The 19,339-nt window shown below is 58.6% G+C and overlaps 1 protein-coding gene across 2 annotated transcripts; it reads right to left on the bottom strand.

Annotated features, from left to right (window-relative positions):
- Positions 1-6,349: 6,349 nt before the first annotated feature.
- Positions 6,350-18,764, bottom strand: CDK5RAP1 (CDK5 regulatory subunit associated protein 1). Of its 2 annotated transcripts, none has more exons than XM_044986208.1 (14): positions 18,697-18,764; positions 17,160-17,477; positions 15,843-15,946; positions 15,332-15,366; positions 13,677-13,777; positions 13,284-13,494; positions 12,446-12,566; positions 11,464-11,694; positions 11,158-11,255; positions 10,432-10,487; positions 9,898-10,028; positions 8,971-9,120; positions 8,181-8,321; positions 6,350-7,681 (listed from the first exon to the last, which is right to left on the bottom strand). In XM_044986208.1, the coding sequence occupies exons 2-14, from the start codon at positions 17,446-17,448 to the stop codon at positions 7,601-7,603; spliced, it is 1,749 nt and encodes a 582-aa protein (XP_044842143.1). In that variant the 5' UTR covers positions 17,449-17,477; positions 18,697-18,764; the 3' UTR covers positions 6,350-7,600. The 2 variants fall into 2 exon arrangements, with proteins under 2 accessions (XP_044842143.1, XP_044842144.1); XM_044986209.1 differs by lacking the exon at positions 18,697-18,764 and adding an exon at positions 18,562-18,656.
- Positions 18,765-19,339: the final 575 nt, after the last annotated feature.

Here is a 19,339-nt window from a genome sequence, read left to right as displayed (position 1 = left end):
CCCAATTTGCTCTTCTGGAGCTGAGTCTGTGTCCTCAGATAACCCCATCACTTCTCCAGTGTCCTCAGATGACCCCATTACCTGCCCTAGGTCTGGACCTGTTACCTCAGATGACCCTATTACTTATTCAGTGACCTCAAATGACCCCATTTGCTCTTCTGGATCTGAATCTGTGTCCTCAGATTACCCCATTACTAGGTCAGTGTCCTCAGCTGACCCCAGTTACCTCAGCTGACCCCATTACTTCTTCAGTGACCTCACATGACCCCATTTGCTCTTCTGGAGCTGAGTCTGTGTCCTCAGAGAACCTCATTACTTCTCCAGTGTCCTCAGATGACCCCATTACCTGCCCTAGGTCTGGACCTCTTACCTCAGATGACCCTATTACCTATTCAGTGACCTCAAATGACCCCATTTGCTCTTCTGGATCTGAAGCTGTGTCCTCAGATAACCCCATTACTAGGCCAGTGTCCTCAGATGACCCCATTTCCTTCCCTAGGTCTGGACATGTTACCTCAGATGACCCTATTACTTATTCAATGACCTCATATGACCCCATTTGCTCTTCTGGATCTGAATCTGTGTCCTCAGATAACCCCATTACTTCGCCAGTGTCCTCAGATGACCCCCATTCCCTGCCCTAGCGCTGCCCTGGTTACCTCAGATGACCCTATTAGTTATTCAGTGACCTCACATGACCCCATTTGCTCTTCTGGAGCTGAGTCTGTGTCCTCAGATGACCCCATTACTAGGCCAGTGTCCTCAGATGACCCCATTACCTGCCCTAGGTCTGGACCTGTTACCTCAGATGACCCTATTACTTATTCAGTGACCTCAAATGACCCCATTTGCTCTTCTGGATCTGAAGCTGTGTCCTCAGATAACCCCATTACTAGTCCAGTGTCCTCAGATGATCCCAGTTACCTCAGCTGACCCCATTACTTCTTCAGTGACCTCACATGACCCCATTTGCTCTTCTGGATCTGAATCTGTGTCCTCAGATAACCCCATTACTAGGCCAGTGTCCTCAGATGACCCCAGTTACCTCAGCTGACCCCATTACTTCTTCAGTGACCTCACATGACCCCATTTGCTCTTCTTGAGCTGAGTCTGTGTCCTCAGATAACCCCATTACTTCTCCAGTGTCCTCAGATGACCCCATTACCTTCCCTAGGTCTGGACCTGTTATCTCAGATGACCCTATTACTTCTTCAGTGACCTTGCATGACCCCATTTACTCTTCTGGATCTGAATCTGTGTCCTCAGATAACCCCATTACAAGGCCAGTGTCCTCAGATGACCCCCATTCCCTGCTCTAGCGCTGCCCTGGTTACCTCAGATGACCCTATTAGTTATTCAGTGACCTCAAATGACCCCATTTGCTCTTCTGGATCTGAATCTGTGTCCTCAGATTACCCCATTACTAGGTCAGTGTCCTCAGATGACCCCAGTTACCTCAGATGACCCCATTACTTCTTCAGTGACCTCACATGACCCCATTTGCTCTTCTGGAGCTGAGTCTGTATCCTCAGATGACCCCATTACTAGGCCAGTGTCCTCAGATGACCCCAGTTACCTCAGCTGACCCCATTACTTCTTCAGTTACCTCACATGACCCAATTTGCTCTTCTGGAGCTGAGTCTGTGTCCTCAGATAACCCCATCACTTCTCCAGTGTCCTCAGATGACCCCATTACCTGCCCTAGGTCTGGCCCTGTTACCTCAGATGACCCTATTACTTATTCAGTGACCTCAAATGACCCCATTTACTCTTCTGGATCTGAAGCTGTGTCCTCAGATGACCCCAGTTACCTCAGCTGACCCCATAACTTCTTCAGTGACTTCACATGACCCCATTTGCTCTTCTGGAGCTGAGTCTGTGTCCTCAGATGACCCCATTACTAGGCCAGTGTCCTCAGATGACCCCAGTTACCTCAGCTGACCCCATTACTTCTTCAGTGACCTCACATGACCCAATTTGCTCTTCTGGAGCTGAGTCTGTGTCCTCAGATAACCCCATCACTTCTCCAGTGTCCTCAGATGACCCCATTACCTGCCCTAGGTCTGGACCTGTTACCTCAGATGACCCTATTACTTATTCAGTGACCTCAAATGACCCCATTTGCTCTTCTGGATCTGAATCTGTGTCCTCAGATTACCCCATTACTAGGTCAGTGTCCTCAGATGACCCCAGTTACCTCAGCTGACCCCATTACTTCTTCAGTGACCTCACATGACCCCATTTGCTCTTCTGGAGCTGAGTCTGTGTCCTCAGAGAACCTCATTACTTCTCCAGTGTCCTCAGATGACCCCATTACCTGCCCTAGGTCTGGACCTCTTACCTCAGATGACCCTATTACCTATTCAGTGACCTCAAATGACCCCATTTACTCTTCTGGATCTGAAGCTGTGTCCTCAGATAACCCCATTACTAGTCCAGTGTCCTCAGCTGACCCCAGTTACCTCAGCTGACCCCATTACTTCTTCAGTGACCTCACATGACCCCATTTGCTTTTCTGGAGCTGAATCTGTGTCCTCAGATAACCCCATTACTTCTCCAGTGTCCTCAGATGACCCCATTTACTCTTCTGGATCTGAAGCTGTGTCCTCAGATAACCCCATTACTAGTCCAGTGTCCTCAGCTGACCCCAGTTACCTCAGCTGACCCCATTACTTCTTCAGTGACCTCACATGACCCCATTTGCTTTTCTGGAGCTGAATCTGTGTCCTCAGATAACCCCATTACTTCTCCAGTGTCCTCAGATGACCCCATTCCCTGCCCTGGGTCTGGACCTGTTACCTCAGATGACCCCATTACTTCTTCAGTGACCTCGCATGACCCCATTTGCTCTTCTGGAGCTGAGTCTGTGTCCTCAGATAACCCCATTACCTGCCCTAGGTGTGGACCTGTTACCTCAGATGACCCTATTACATATTCAGTGACCTCAAATGACCCCATTTGCTCTTCTGGATCTGAATCTGTGTCCTCAGATAACCCCATTGCTAGGCCAGTGTCCTCAGATGACCCCAGTTACCTCAGCTGACCCCATTACTTCTTCAATGACCTCATATGACCCCCATTTGGTCTTCTGGAGCTGAGTCTGTGACCTCAGATAACCCCATTACTTGTCCAGTGTCCTCAGATGACCCCATTACCTGCCCTAGGTCTGGACCTGTTACCTCAGATGACCCGTATGCTGATATTAGACACAGGTTGTGCCCGTCTAATCCAGCACCTTTCAAAGCGACTAGGGAGGGCAAGATTCTCCCACCCATCGTCCCAGTGAGCAGCGCTGACTCGCACACACGGTCTTATTGGCTTCACTGAGTCTGCTCTGGGGAGTAACGTTGGTTCACCTACTGATTGTACATTGATTATATTACTAAATGACTTCCCCCCAGTCAGCGCCCTGAAAGTGGTACGTTCCTATCCCAAGAGCAAGCCCAGCGCTATCAGAATGGCTGTCCTGGTGTGCAGGGTGTCCCGGTGTGCACAGCTGCAACCATCGTCATAATCGTTTTATTAGTACAGTCAGCAAACTCCCCAGCGAGGCAGGCAGCACGGCGCATCCCTTGCCAAACAACCTGCACTGTGAGTGTCAGTTCTCATCGGCCCCTCCCCAGGGGTTGTCCTCCTGACGGTTCGAAGCACCGGCTGGGATACCCCTTCCCGCCTGTGACCTGACGCCTAATGCACAGTCAATGGGGTTTCAGCCCCATTCCCTTATTTGTAGTGCTGGGGTGTCCATCTCCCATAGGTTAGTCGCCCTGTTACTTCAAGCTTATTAGCATCTACATCAGTCAGTCCCCATGGCATTCTTGGGGGCAGACGTTCCCGATGTCCCAAGCTGATTATATCCCAAGCTGCTGGAAACTAGCACAGAGGGCCCCAAACGGTGGGGTGCGCCCCCCAAAGGAGGCTCAGTGGAATGCTCGGGGTGGGGTCCCAGGCCAGCCCCCATGGGGGACAGGGAGTGAGCACCACCCATCCCCACCCCAAGCTCAACTCCTGCCCTTGTGCCTGGCCTCGACCCCAGCCTCAGCATGGCTCTGCACTCGCTGGGGACCCAGCTACCAGCCCCTCCACCATGGTCCAGCTGTGGCTCTGCTAGCTGGCGGCTGTGAGTGCCCAGGGGCGGGGGTAGCTCAGGGGGCAGGAGGTAGCTGGGGGCTGTGTGCAGGCAGGGACGTAGCTCAGGCTGCAGGCAGGGGGTAGCTGGGGGCTGCGTGCGGACAGGGGTAGCTCAGTGGGCAGGAGGTAGCTGGGGGCTGTGTGCAGGGACAGGGGTAGCTCAGGGGGCAGGAGGTAGCTGGCGGCTGTGTGCAGGGAGGGGGGATGCTCAGGGTGCAGGCAGGGGTAGCTGGCGGATGTGTGCAGGGAGTGGGGTAGCTCAGGGGGCAGGCAGGGGGTAGCTGGGGGCTGTGTGCAGGCAGGGGTTAGCTCAGGGTGCAGACAGGGGCAGCTCAGGCAGCAGGGGGGTAGTTGGGGGGCTGTGTGCAGGCAAGGGCAGCTGGGGGCTGTGTTCAGGCAGGGGGTAGCTCAGGGTGCAGACTGGGGCAGCTGGGGGCTCTGTACCCAGAGGGCTCCTCTGTGGTCCCTGTTCTCATCGGGCTCTGCCAGCCATGGAGGTGCCCCTCAACTCTGCCCATGGGCTCAGGGCTTCTGCTCCATGGGGAGCTCCGGGCTTCAGCCCCACACAGGGCCTGGGGATGCAGCTTCAACTCGGGGCGGGGGGGTGGACGCTGGGTTTCAGCTAGACGCCCCTTGCGAATTGCTGACAGTGGTGCCGGACAGCTGCCAAGGTCACTGTGGAAGCCTCCTCAATGCGTTAAAACCCCAAATGTCATTCACGAGGCCTTTAAACCCTAAACACCCAAGCTGGGCACTGAGTCCACTCCCCTGAGCATCTGCAGGAGGCGAGACGATGTAAACCCAGCTCGCCCCCTCATTAGCCTTTCCCTCTTCATGTAGTTACAGTGAAAGACCCTCAGCGTGCGGCGTGATGGGGAGAAGACAGCACCGCCCTGGCTGGCTCACTCCTGGGAGTGCTCAGTGCCGCGGGAGCAGGGGGGCTTCCGCTCCGAGGGGAACGGGCCCAGCCTGCAGCGAAAGGAGGGTTTCATCCCCCCTCCCCCCATGACGAGCAGCCTTAGTGGGTTGGTCTAAGGGAACCTGAGCGAGCAGGGTGGGAAAGCAGAATGCTGTGCTGCTGGCCGCACCGTACCAGTGACTTTCTCTTCTGCCACTTTGCAGTGCACACGAGAGGCAAAGTCTGCACCCGACACAACGGCAGGGACTGCGCTTTTGTATCTTGGTGCTGAGAAATTCCCCATTCTCAGGCAGCCTGTCTGCCTCCCTTTTCACTGAGGAAATGATCCTAGAATCTCAGGGTTGGAAGGGACCTCAGGAGGTATCTAGTCCAACCCCCTGCTCAAAGCAGGACCAACCCCAACTAAATCATCCCAGCCAGGGCTTTGTCAAGCCTGACCTTAAAAACCTCTAAGGATGAAAATTCCACCACCTCCCTAGGGAACCCATTCCAGTGCTTCTCCACCCTCCTAGTGAAATAGTGTTTCCTAATATCCAACCTAAACCTCCCCCACTGCAACTTGAGACCATTGCTCCTTGTTCTGTCATCTGCTATCACTGAGAACAGTCTAGGTCCATCCTCTTTGGAACCCCCCTTCAGGTAGTTGAAGGCTGATATCAAATCCCCCCTCATTCTTCTCTTCTGCAGACTAAACAATCCCAGTTCCCTCAGCCTCGCCTCATAAGTCGTGATGCAAATAACATTTTTTGGTTCGTTGACAGAGGGGAGTTTGTTTAGAAACAACATGCTGCCCATTGCGGATGCAATGAGCAGAGAACCCTGAAAACGCTGAAAGAAAATTGCTGCTCCCCCTGAGTTTGAAAACTGGGGCACGCACCCCCCCCTTTTCTGCAGCAAGAACCTGGGGGCAGGAGCCAGGGACGGACTCTGGGACATTCCCCTCCGTGACTTGCTTCTCAATTATTTGGCAGGAGAAGGAAGATTATTCCCCCATCCTCCAGCTGGCAGCATCTGTGGGTCAGGCCCTGGGCTCCACCCCAGACCCTGCCCCATGCCCAGTAAAGCTCTGGAGCCTCTGCCCCTCGCTCACCCTTCCACCGTGATTCCAACACTCCTGCCCAGCGCAGGCTCCAGCTGGCCATAACCCCCATCTCCCTTGGGAATGCAGGGCTCTGAACTCACTGCAGCCCAGTTACAGGGTCAATTCCTTCCTACTTTACAGGGAGATGAGCTGTTGAATTTTCCATACAAAGTTCACTAGAGTGTTTAGCTTGCAGCAGTGTGAAAAAACACAACACATTTCATAAGAGGTGTGAATCTTTTATCAATGTCCTCCCATTTCGGGACATTACGTCCTGCGACCCACTGCTCCCCCCCACCTGACAGGTACAGGTATCGATTCCATTTCAAAACCCTGCTCTGTCCCACAAAGCAGCGAGGAATTCCCACGTCAGTCTGGGATTCCACTGGACGTTAACAGCTCCTTGGGCACAGATTGCCGGGAATAATCTCCCAGTTAAACGGCTCAGGCTGCCTCCCCACTCCCGCGACATTGCCCAGGAGGATGACACTAGCCCACCTGGAATCCAGAGCACAGAAAGGAAAGGGAGCGCTGCTGCATTGCGACTCCCAGACCAGTGCTCAGCCTTAACAGCCACTTTACCCAGCTACCCCTGGACTCCTCTGCTACAAGGGATTGTCCAGGTGGCAGAGCCGCCCTTCAGCTCCTATCTCCTCCTGCTCTAGGGGGCCCGGACAGGAAGTGACCAGTGCAGGGCAGGGAAGGGCAGGGCCGCCTGGATGGTTCCCACAGCCAGCAGGGTGCAGCTCTGCAATCTGTCTCCCACCCCACAGCTCACACCTCAGCAGGGCATTTAAAAGCAATACTTCCTCTGCTCTGCTCCTGTCCGTCTAGCACTTTATAAACAGCACATTAATGATCTCTCCCCGCTCCCCTTTCACGCAGGGCTCCTACTGCCCTGCTGGCACAACCCAGGTGTTACTTGTCAGCTGTAGGAGTAGCGACTGTCAGCCCCCTGCTTTAACCACCAGGGCATTCCCCACCTTCTGCACACTGCTGCTTTCCTCGCTTGCACTCTGAGCAACCACTGGAGTTTTGCGGCTCCTAATGTCAGCGGCTCCCTGCAGAGTTTACGGAGGTGAGCTGGGAGAAAGCCGCAAGTCGCTGGGTGGGGAGACCTCCAGCCCCTGGTGCTGAACTCTGGCAGATGCACAGCTGGGGGGGGGGGCAGGAGGGGGGATGCTAACTGCCCCCGAGCCCAGGGAGGTACAGCAAAGACAGCAAATGAAAAAGCAGAAACAAAGCATTTCCTGGAGGTAGCGATTTTCGAATGGCTCCAAGCAGCTTTGCCAAGGCCGGCGTGTGCACACGTGTCCGTTGCCTTTTGCTCAGGAGTTTGCACGGCTCCAGCTGACGGGGCATCTCTGGGAGTAAACACCATGCCCGTCTGCACCTCCATCTGGCCAGTGCTACCCGGTCCTCCCCGGGGAAAAGTCGCTTGCCCCTTGTTCGCCGGCAGCCGGGAGGCGTCAGCGGTGCGCCGCCGATTCTCTGAGGGTGGTGCGGCGAAGCAGAACTCCCTTCAGCGTCTGGGAGCTGGCGGCGGTAACCTGAAAGGCAGCGGCACAGAACAGTCATGAGACGAGCTGGGAGTGACAGCAGGGAACAGTTCAGGAGAGCTGGCTGCGTGGGGCAGGGCAATGGCCCAGCTCTGCTGGTCAGACGGATTTCCGACAGGGAATGCTGAAGGAGGACGTCTGCTGGAGTCCCAGCCCCGCCCAGCAGCAATGCACAGCGCACTGCTGGTGTCTGAACTCCCAGCCTCACCCCGGAAGGCACTGCAGGGAGCAGGGCAGCAGCACTGGCAGTGGTGGGAGGTCCCAGCCATGCCAGAATCCCTGGGAGAGGAACTGGCAGCTCCCCCCAGCAGGGGATGGTGCTGCAGCACCAGGCAGGCAGCAGCGCAGCTCGTCTATTCACATTTGTGCTCACTATTCGTTTGCAAGCACAAAAAAGCACACGCAAAAAGGGAGAGCTGGCCCCAGCCCTTTGAACCCCGCCGCCGAACGCACGGCTCCCTCCTGGAAACGAGAGCCACACGAGCCTCACCTTCACCAGCACATAGTCCCCTGGCTGGGCTCTCACCACAGCTCCTGAGCCAGTGCCGTCCTCCATCTCCGTGTCGGGGAAGACCACTCTGATGTTTCCATCATTCCTACCGCACAGCTCGGCGGCAGAGCGCTTGCTGGGCTGGGAGGAGGACAGGGAACGTTATCTGCACAGCATCAACCCCGACTCACAGCTGGACTCTGCTGCCCGGGGATTGAGCACTGTGGCCAATATTAAAATCCACCTTCCGTGTCGTTAAGCAAAGAGCTCTGGCTGCAGCAGCTGCGCTGGGAGAGAGGCAGCCAAAAAGCCTCCACTCATTTTGGGTGCCCAACTTGAGACACGTCTAAACCCCACCCCGTCAGGGCTGTCAGCTCTTCAGGGCAGGGACCCTGCCTTCACATCTATCTGCAATGCATCCAACGGACAGACATTTCACCAGCTCCTCCACGCTGGGCTCTTGTCACCTGACCAGCATCCCCTGCAGCCACACCCTGAAGTAATTCTTCTACAGCCTCCCAAGAGTCCTATTTCAGGACCTCCCCAAAGCCAAGATTTTCCAAATCAGGTGCCTGGAGTTATGCCCCTACAGAAAAGTGAGCTGATTTTTAACGGGTGCATCGAAGTATTTTGCTCTGCACTTCTGAAGAGCAGGTCACTTATTTAGGTACGTATCGCTGGCCCTGACTAGACGGCATATGTGCCGGGGAGGTGGAACGGTCGAATGGCCTCAGAGCCTCTTGGGCCAGGGGTGGGAAGCAGACCCAGCGTGTGTTAAAGTTCCACTCACCCCCTCCACCAGCACGAGCTGCGAGCGGCCCACCATGGCCTCGTTTGCCCAGGTGGCCTCCTCCCGGAAGACAGAGATGAGTTCCTCCAGGCGCCTACGCTTCACCTCAGCCGGCACGTCATCCTGCAGCCGGTGATAGGCCCGGGTTTTCTGAAACAACAAAGAGATTAAAAGCCCTTTCTCGGCCAGGTCGCATGGGGCAGGAGCCCTGTCCTGTCTGAGCCAGTGGGGCTCAGATGCCATTCAAAGAAGGACAAACTTTTCACAGGTGGCCAGTTAAGCCCCACCCCAAGGAGGAGATTTATCTTCCTTTGTCTCCTTCAGCCACTGCCAATCTCCCGCCTTCTTTCCCACCACCGGGCACGGCCGCCAAGAGACCTCCTGCCTCTTCTGCCAAAAGTTTCTGAAAGCCGACCAGCTCCACCTGCAGCGGGGCGGACACCTGGCTACGCACTGCATCTGCAAAACTCCCCTCCAGCAAAGCCAAACAGGCTGCGTCAGCCCCCGAGTGCTCAGCTGGGGTGCAAACTGTGCTGTGAAGCCAGCTCACCCAGCTGGCAGCCTGGATGCTCACACTGCATTTCGCACGTGGAAAGTGCTGAGCAAGGCAAGCACTGCGGCTGGGAAAGGCTGCCCCATGGGTTGCTCTGCTGGGCTGGCCTGTATCAGCTCACGCTCCATGACCATAGGCCCCGAGGGCTGGGAAGATCCTCACTTGGGCAGCCCAGACACACGGATGCTGACAGTGCGAGTGCACACAAGCCGTTCACATGCACTGTGTGTGTGCAAGAGACTGGGGCCCAGTAACACAGTCACTGCCTTTGGCTGGGGGTGGGTGGGTGTGTGTGGGGGGAGAACAGGCGAGAACAAACTGACCCGGACCAGGGTGACCACGCTAGAGGCTTCTCCCCCGGGCCCCGCACTCACCTGCCTCATGCTGTAGGCAAAGAGGAAACCCACATTGTAGCGGACTTGCCTGAGCAAGGACACCGTCTGCTGGTGATCGTCCTCGGTCTCGCCGCAGAAGCCAGTGATGAAATCGCTGCTGAGACTCACGCCTGGCACCGAGAGGCACAGGGTTACACAGCCGGGGAGCAGACCCTTCGCCCCACAAAGCACAGACAAGAGGGGAATACCCAAGCAGCTTTATTCCCCATCAGCCCTCCCTGCCAGGGCTCTTTCCCAGCATGCACAAGGGCAGAGCGAGGCCGGAGGCTGGCTTTGGTGCACAGTCACTTCTCTGAGGAGCAGGCGAGGGCCGGGCAGGCCACCTCGCTGACCTCGTTTCATTTGGAGGAACATCCTGGTTCTTCCCATAGGCCCCTTCAAATGCAAAGCACGAACCCCGATCTAGCCAATCCCAGCACCGCTGCCCGTGTGCGTGAGGATGAGCGAGGGATTCTAGCAGGGGAAGTGAGACAGCAGTGGCTGGGTCAGACCCAGGCGAAAGGAAAGCCCTACCTGGTATGGAATCCCGCACATGCTGTACGAGCTCCAAATACGCTTCTCTCGTGTAGCTGTCAGGAAAAGCACACGGACGTGTTGGTTATGAAGCTCTGACGTCATCAGGGAGACAGGAAACAAAAGCAGCATCTGCAGGGTCTCCCCCAAACCCAGAGATTCCTCTGGCTGGACCTGAAGCTCGAGGAGTGGAGTGGATAAGTGCGTCTCCTCCACCTCCCTCCCTGCCAGGCTGGCAACACGCCCCTGACAAAGCTCAAGGCGACAATACACAGCACTGCAATCGTCTGGGGGCCACGCGAGGGGGGCACCTGCCCCCCACAAACACCAACCGAAAACGCAAGGAATGAAACTTTGCCGACAGACGTGAGCACTGCTCAGAGAGGCGCTGAGCGTCACTGCAACGCGGGTTTGCCACGTCGAGACTGAGACGCAGACAGGCCTGGAGAGGTGCTGCTGGAATACCCCCCTCGCCCCCAAAATGTGTGGGGGGGTGTTAAACTGACAGGCAAAATGTTCACCCAGGCCTCTGCACGAGCCTGTGCTGCCATCCCGTGCCTGCCCTGGCCAATGCACGGTCATCACACTCGCACTCAGGCATGTCTGCGGGGCTCCCTGTCTGGCAGGGACGGCGGTCCCCGGAAGGCTCCCACTCCCCCATCTCCGAGCCGAGGGGCAGGCTGCAGCGCAGCAAGGACGGGAACACGTCCCCTCAGTCAGACTCACCCTCGCCTCATGGCCTCCAGGATTCGCGAGCTCCCGCTCTGGGCCGGGAGGTGGAGCTGTTTGCAGATGTTGTGCCTCTCCTGGATGAGCTGCAGGACCTGCCGAGAGGAGAGCATACAGGTGGTCACAGCTCTGGCCCAAACAAAGGGAACAACCTCCCTCAGCGAAGGGGAGCAAAGAGCCATTGCAAAGACACCGCTCCCGCTCGGCACCAGCTGCCGGGGGTGATCTCAGCCTTGTTCCCTCTGGGGGGAGCTGCAGCTCCCGTGGCGAGGAGCTGGAATCCCGCAGCCCCTTTGCACGCACCTCGTCAGGAAAGTCCTTGGGGTGCGGGGAGGTGAAGCGGATCCGCATTTCCGGGTCGACTCTGGAGGCCTGATCCAGCAGATGTGCAAAGCGCAAGCCCCCCTCTTTAGCCTTGTAGATGGTGCTAAAGCCGCGGCTCAGGCCAGGCGCGGCTGCCGAGCGGAACTGGACCTCGGAGGTGTCTCGGAAGCTATTGACGTTTTGACCCAGGAGGGTCACTTCTTTCACCCCCTGTAGAGACGGACAAGGGGGCACGAGTCACCAAGGGAAATAGCAGCCTAGCCGCCAAGCCAAGCCTCCGGACCAAGCCCGGCTGTGCAAAGCCATCGCCAAGGGGGCAGCTGGGTGCGCCGGCGGGAAGGGGTGGGGGCCGACGCCCGCACTTCACGCAGGCCCACCAGAGCCCCGGGAGCAGCAGGACGAGCTCCCCGCCCTGCCGGCGGGATGCCCCCGAGGGCCAAGGGGCAGCTCCGGCTCCACCGCCTTGTCAAGCCTTGGCCTCTCGGCTGAGACTGTCCGGCCTACAGGAGCAAAGCCCGGACGGGAGGTTGTGTGACATGGACGCCTCTGCACTGGAACGAACCTGGGACCATCAACCTGTTCCCACGGGCCATGGAACAGATGGGAAGGGTTCGGGGATGCCACTGGCCTGGGCTGGATTTGAAGAGGTGACTGACTCCGTAGCCCATCACAGCACAACTCCCGAAGCCAGTCAGCCCCCGCTCCCTGCCCGAGCCCAGGGCCCCTCCCTGTGGGGGAGATGGGGGAGGACAGGGAACAGCCTTCGGTCACTCCCTTCTGGGCTGTCCCACGGGGAGAGCCATGGTTTTATGGGATCACTCCCCACTGATCACCACACGCAGCCAGTGGCCTCGGCTCAGCGCGGCGCTTGGGGCTGCTGGCGCAAAGATGGCAGCCCGGCCAAGCAGCCTGACCCCAGAGCTCCCCCGGCCCCGGGGCTGGGGTGCAAAGGACAGCGCACCTGATCAGACAGCACCTTCACTTCCCGCAGGATGGAGGCCAGGGGCCGGCTCCTCTCGCGGCCACGGGTGAAGGGGACGATGCAGTAGCTGCACATGTTGTCACAGCCGCGCATGATAGATCTGCAGCGGGGACACACCGATGAATGGGCGCCAGTCACACTAGCAGAGCCACTGGCTGAGCACGCTCCCCACCCGGACCCTCTGGGTGAGCCTGCCCCACGCGGGAGGTGCCCATGTCTTCCTCCCTCCCAGGGCAGGGCGGTAACTGCCTGTCTGTACCCCTCCAGCGTGTCCACACCTAGAACGTGGCTTCACAGCTGGGCGGCTCGGTCTCAGAAAGGAACTCGCCAATGGGAAGAAAAGCAACAAGGACGGGGTGGGTGGTGCCCTGGAAGGGGCGATGTACAAGGCAGGATAAAATATGCACTTGGGTGCCCAGCTACGGGCAGGGAGGGTGAGCCAGCCGCCCCCCCAGGAGAGGTGCCAATGTCAGAAGCAGGGGAATCGTCTGGAATGGTGCTGGGCTGGTGGGACCAAGCATTGAAAGGGAAACCAAGGCCGGCTATTAGGAAAAGCTCCCTGATGGTCAGAACTGTCGTGCAGCCTCGCCAGGGTGGGTGGGAGTTCGATCACCGAGATAAAGCAGGAGCGAATGTACAACAGGCGACAGGCTTGTATCAGCAGGGTGATGCCCTGGGTCTGTGCTGCCGGGGACGAGCGCGGTACAGACACTAGCTCGCAGGTCTCTGCCATCTCTAAGGTCTGGTTCCCCACAACCCTCCGAAATCAGAGCCCTGCAGAGCAGGGCAGGTGGGAGAGAGACTCCTCGGCTCTTACACAAACGCAGAGGTGGCGTCCGGGCTGGTCTGGACAGGCAGGATATCTGCATACGTCTCGTCTAAGGAGAGCAGGACGTTGGCAGCCTGCTGGCCCGTTTCGGCCACAGCCAGCAGCCGGGGCAGGTCACGGTAAGCATCAGGGCCAGCCACGATATCCACCAGCTTCTCCTTGTGCAGGATCTCCTCCCTCAGCCTCTCGGCCATGCAGCCTGTAGCCAGAGGAGAACGGTCAGTGTCTGACCCCACCCAACAGCCCGCTCCTCCCATCAGAGAAGGCTCAGTGCCCCCGATGAAGCCAGTGTCCTGGGATGCAGCTTTTCGTCCCCTCGACAGTGGATGTAACACCCCCCCGGCCCCTTGCCACGGCAATGCTGTACATACTGCCAGGTACCTAGAATCCCAATGCGGAGAGGTGCCTGGGACCGCAGCCGCTTGGATTTCAGAGCCGTGAGGTGCCGCAGGCGGTTCCAGATCGCCTGCTCGGCCTTCTCCCTGGGGAGCCAGGAGAAACGGCAGTCAGTGATGCTGATGGCTCTTCCTCTGCCCTGTCCAGCCAAGGGCCCAGGCACTTGTTGAACAGCAGGAACGAGAGGCAGGGACGGGAGGTCGTTATCGGCCTCCTTTCACAGACAAGGCACACGGCTGCCGAGCGACACACCCATGTGTGTGACAGGGCCAGGGAACGAGCTCAGCCCCATCTCCGCAGCCTGTGCCCTGAACCGCGTCCACTGTAATCAACCCCTGCTGTCCTAGATTAGGCCAGGAGGGACCCTGTCACATGGGCCAGAGAACCTCACCCGGGCCCCTGGCATCCAGCCCGCAGCCTGCGCTGAGCTAGAACAGATCTACTGGGCAAACATCCAGTCCTGACTTCGGGCATGCAAGAGACCCAGAGCCCAGCACACACCCAGGTAAGTTGTTGTGATGGTTAATCCCCCCACCCCTGGTAAAAGCTTGCACCAGATCTCTAGGCTGAATGTGTCTAGCTTCATCTTCCAACCATTGAACTCAGGAGGTTTTGTTCTGCTAGATTAGAGAGTCATCTGCTCTCCAAAACCTCTTCTCCATGCGGGTTACGTGGGATATACCATGCTGAAGCCACCCCGTACCCTCTCTTGGGTACAGTAAATAGATTGAGCTTCTTAAATCACTCACTAGAAGGCCTGTTTTCCAAACCTCAGACTGTTCTTGTCGTTCTTTCCAGAACCTTTTCCAATTTTTCCCCCTCCTGACCCCACGAGAGTGAGGGAGGATATTTGTCGTTACAGTGTGCCACAGCCTGGGCCGGTTGCCTGAGGATGCGCACTGTTTACGGCAGACAGATTGCATTATTTCGGCACCGCGTCACCAAGGGCTGTTTTGTTTGCTTGCACAGGCATTGCCTGTAGGCTGCAGCTACACTGCAGAAATGATTCTTAATCAGTGAGACTGAGGTCTTTCAGAGAAAGAATGGGACTTTACTGGTGACACAAACTGCATCACAGCTGACAATGAGCATTTTGCGATGCGTTCAGAAACCACATGCAATTTTACTACCAGCACTGAACTACATCCCACATTCTATTATTACAGAGGAGGAGATGGAGAAAAGAGGCAGGATGCAGAGAAGCAAAACCAGATGCAGATTAAGTAGTAAAAAAAGAGTGGCTTCCTTCTGTATAATGCTGCTATAAGTGTATCCCACTGGTGAGTGTTACAGGGCCCTCTCTGTCACAGGTTCCAGCTACAGAATGTTCTCTCGCTAGCTCAGGCTGCAGCAGCTCGGCTTTTAGCTCGGGAGGGCCCTGGTTCAGTCCCCAGCGTGTCAGCCAGGATGGCAGTCGTCACATGAACACACGTTATGTTCACTTCGGGCTGCGCTACAGCAGAGACCAGGGAGACCTGGATGCCGACGTGCCGCAAGGCGAGCACTGCAATAAGGTCAGTCCAGCTCTCTGGATATCTACTGGGCAGATCCAGGTCTCCAAGCTCTGATCTCCGACACTCGGGGACATTCACTCTCCATAGTTTCCAAATAACCCTTTCTAAGAAAGCGACGTTCCTTACCTGACAGAGCAGGTGACCAGGAGAATCACGTCCGCCTACAGTGGGGAAGACAATACAGAAGAAGTGAGAGGAGGAGGATCAGTTCTCCATGCAAGCTGGAACCCAGGCACCGCCAGCATCACGGCTATCAGCTAGTCCAGCAAACCAAGGGAATTGCTACGACTCCCTCTAGAGCAGAATACAGGCAGCGTGCTCCGCGGAACAGCTGAAAGTTACAGCCCGGCCACCTGCTTCAGGCTGGGTCCAATCCCCTTCGCAGCCAAGACAGATGCAACAGTTAAAAAATATAAATCAAGCTTTATTAATGTGGCCAGCACATTGTTCCATTCCAGCTGCTGCAGGGCTTCGCACAGTTAGCACCTGAACCGGCAGGGTGCTCTGCAGACGAGACCCCACTGAGGGTATCAGACCCTTAATGTAAAGCTGCTTCTGGACCCAGGCTGGGAGACATGGGCCCAGGGGTTCCCGGTGCAGCACCCTGTGTGTCAGGACAGCGAACACGGGGCCGTACCTCCTCCAGCCGGCGTGTCCGCAGGTAGCCACTCTTCTGTAGGATGGCCCAGGCAATCTCGGTGTCATTAACGTTCATTTGGCAGCCGTAGGTCTCCAGATACACTGCAATTAAACAGAAGGCAGCTCCTGGGCACGACCAGGACAGAGGGGGCCAAATCCTGACCACGCAGAGCAGGCAAAGGAAGGCCGCACTCGTCGCTGCTGATTGCAGGGGGCGTTCGGAGATTCACCCACTGTGCAACCCTGCTCAGTGGTCTGCCGAAAGATTCAGACAAGTTGTACCCCTAACGCCAACGCCAACCTGCAGCAATGACAGCTGCTCAGTGAGGGTGGGAATCCTGCCGGAATGGGGAGGCCGCCAAGGATGTAAGAAACTGACCAGGTGGGCACAGCCCCCAGCTGGGCCTGGACCCGCAGCCCTGAGCCCCTTCCACCTGCCCCACAGGAGTAAAGTGGCTGGCTGCACAGAGGCAGCAGTTTCTGGGGCCAGATGCTCGAGGGAGACGGGATCACATCACTCAGCCCATCTGTCACACTTGGCTCTGTCTTGTGCCTCTCCCGGCCACCCTGCTGCTCTCCCACCTGGGCTCAGATTCATGCAGGCAGCACATGAATTGCCACCATCTCCTAGCTTGCTTCTTCCACACCCATGACACGCCAGGGCTGCCAGCGATCCCCCACCACTGGCACTGGGCAGCCTCAGGCCCTACAGCGTCTCCCCCGCATGCCATGGGCCCAGACTCTGCAGCTCCCAAACGCCGCGGCACTGTTGGGATGCTCATGGCACCAGTCTTTGGCTGGCGCCTCCTGGTAACCAGCGATTCCCTGTAGCAACCAGGGGCACAGTACGCACGTGCTATGAAACGTGCACAAACACTCCAACTTTCCTAGCAGCATCTGGGCCAGGTGCCTGGTCACCACCGTAATGACCAGCCAGCAGGGAGAGCCGGGCACCGTGAACAGTCCCCCGCTCCTCAGCCCCCCTCCCGGGCACAGGAGAAAGGGCAGTGACATTCTCCTCATTTCAGAGAAACAAAAGAGCACGAACAGGGCACTTTCCAGCGAGTCTCAGGGCTGGCTAGCCCCAGGCCTGGCTCCACTGGCCCATCGGTCCCTGGTGCGCAGGGCGAGACTCGCTAGCCCCCGATGCCAGCCTGGTGCTAGGTCACTGACGGCCGGGCTCTGCCCCGACCGCGGCCTGTCACAATGCCCAGGAGGTGGGGACAGGCGCACGGGAGGACAGAAAGCTGGTGCAAAGAAGAGGTGTGAGCCAAAGGGGGGGTGAGTGGGGCCGAGAAGGGGCAGTAACACTGACCTTTCCGCCCGGCTTCCTCCAGGATGCTGGAAGTGAGATAGGGCTCTGGCTCCTCCGGCTCCTCCGCCAGCTGAGGGCGAGTTTCCTGAGGTGGGGGCGCGTTTCTTAAGAAGTGCTGCAGCGTTGGCCCTGCTGCCAGCCGGGCGCTAAAGTCCTCCAGGCCTCTGTTCCACTCGCCCCGGCCCCGGGTGGGCACGTGAGCTCTGAGCTCGGAACGCGCCGCCCGGGACAACCGCCTCCAGAGGAACGTCCCAGCAGCTCCCGAGATGCGTTTGAAGGGCAGGAGCATCGTGGCAGATGGGCGAGAGACCAGACACCCTGCAAAACCCCAGAGAGCAGGACGTTCACTAGCCAGCCCCGCTTCACCCCCTTTCTTGGGAAACCGACGAGACGCGAAACACCCGGGAACCCCCGTTTCCTCCCCGCCGGAGTCAGCGAACTATCAAACGATTGAAATCCCCAGTGTTCGGGTTTCAGAACAGGGGCGACACTCCTGCCGCAGCATCCGGGGGCTGGTGACGCCAGCACGGGCACCTGCCCAGGTGGAGCAAGCTGCAGAATCGGGGCCGTACGTCATTGTCAGCGAGTCAGAGACGCGGGTCTCCGGGGCTGTGCACCCCGGGGTGCAAACGGAGAGGGGCGGGGGGAGGACTCAGTGTAAGTCAGGTCCAGCCTGGCAGCTGGCCCATCCCCCCCGTGCAGGGCAGGCGTGTGTCTCCCGGGCGAGGGATGAACTGGGGAGGGGGCCCCGTGGGTCAGCGGCAGGGCCCCAGCAAAGCCAGGCAGGAAGCAAAGGGCAGCGACACGCCAGACGCGCCCTGTGTCCGGGCTGCAGCCGGCCTGGAAGGGCTGCCGGGGGCACCCCCACACCCTGGGCCCTGCACCCGGGGCCGGGGGGGTGCAGGGCGGGCAGGACCCGCTGCGTGGCCCGGGGCTCGGCCAGGCCCCCGGGCTAAGCGACCCCCCGTCACACGGCGAGCTGCTGAGCGCCCCCCCCCCGAAACACACCGCTACCGACTGCCCCCCCCGCCCGAGCCCCCCGGGCTAAGCGACCCCCCGTCACGCAGCGAGCTGCTGAGCGCCCCCCCCCAACACACCGCTACTGACTGCCCCCCCCCGCCCCCGTGTGAACCCACCGGGCTAAGCGACCCCCCGTCACACGGCGAGCTGCTGAGCGCCCCCCCCCGAAACACACCGCTACCGACTGCCCCCCCCGCCCCCGTGTGAACCCCCCGGGCTAAGCGATCCCCCGTCACGCAGCGAGCTGCTGAGCGCCCCCCCCAAACACACCGCTACTGACTGCACCCCCCGCCCCCGTGTGAACCCCCCGGGCTAAGCGACCCCCCGTCACGCAGCGAGCTGCTGAGCGCCCCGCCCCCCCAACACACCGCTATCGAGTCACCCCGTGATTAGTGCTGGCGGCAAAGCGGGGTTTGGGGGAGCTGGGGGTCCCGCCGGGCTAAGCGACCCGCACAGGGCAGCGGGCCCCAGGCTCCTAGTACCGGTGCCCCTTCACCCCGCCCGGCTCAGGCTTTACCTGCCAGAGCCGCTGCAGGGCCGGGCCGGGCTCACCGCCCACGTGAGCGTCTCCGGCCCCATCGGGTGTCCCGCAAATATCGCTCCCCCGGCAACCGCCCGGGCAACCGCAGTTCCGGGCTCCGAGGTTCCCACCTAAGGCACCAGCGCGCTGATCTCGTCGGGCACAGGCTGGTGGGCGAAGCTCCCGCTGCTCCAGGTGCGCCTGGCCCGGCGGGTTTTACCCAGGGGAGCTCGTCCCCCCAGAGATCTGTTAGTCTCCAAGGTGCCACCGGCCTCCTGGCTGGTTTTGTGGATACAGACTAATGTGCTACAGAGACTTGCCACGTTCCCGTGCCTCTCCCGCCAGGCCGGCCGCGTGGCCCGGCTCTCACACTCGAGGCTCTTGGACGCTTCTCCCAGCGCCTCCATCAGACTCTTGCCTCTGGTTTTAAAAGTCAGCCCGTGTCTGGCTGCCTGGTTATGGGCCAACGTGAGAGCGTGACCCGTGTGCCGCCGGCCAGCTCCGCCGGTCACCGAAACAAACAACTCTCAGGATTTCGGGTGCCTGACACGTGATTTTTGAACTCTTGGGGTTGGCAGTGTGGACACTTGCTTACAACCCCGGATCCCTAGAACAGAGCTTCCCCCCTCCAGCACGGCAG

This window comes from Mauremys mutica, chromosome 13 (assembly GCF_020497125.1).
Source record: "Mauremys mutica isolate MM-2020 ecotype Southern chromosome 13, ASM2049712v1, whole genome shotgun sequence".
In the NCBI taxonomy this organism is placed as follows: Eukaryota; Metazoa; Chordata; order Testudines; family Geoemydidae; genus Mauremys; species Mauremys mutica.
This window is presented reverse-complemented; position numbering and strand designations above follow the sequence as displayed.

Bases quoted from the DNA above. Each gene is read 5' to 3' on its own strand.
- CDK5RAP1 (XM_044986208.1), bottom strand. From the start codon at position 17,448: ATGCTCCTGCCCTTCAAACGCATCTCGGGAGCTGCTGGGACGTTCCTC. The intron at 10,488-11,157 runs GTGAGTCTGACT...TTTTCCTGACAG, and splicing joins CTGGAGGCCATGAGGCGAGG to CTACACGAGAGAAGCGTATT. The intron at 9,121-9,897 runs GTGAGTGCGGGG...TTGTTGTTTCAG, and splicing joins TTGCCTACAGCATGAGGCAG to AAAACCCGGGCCTATCACCG.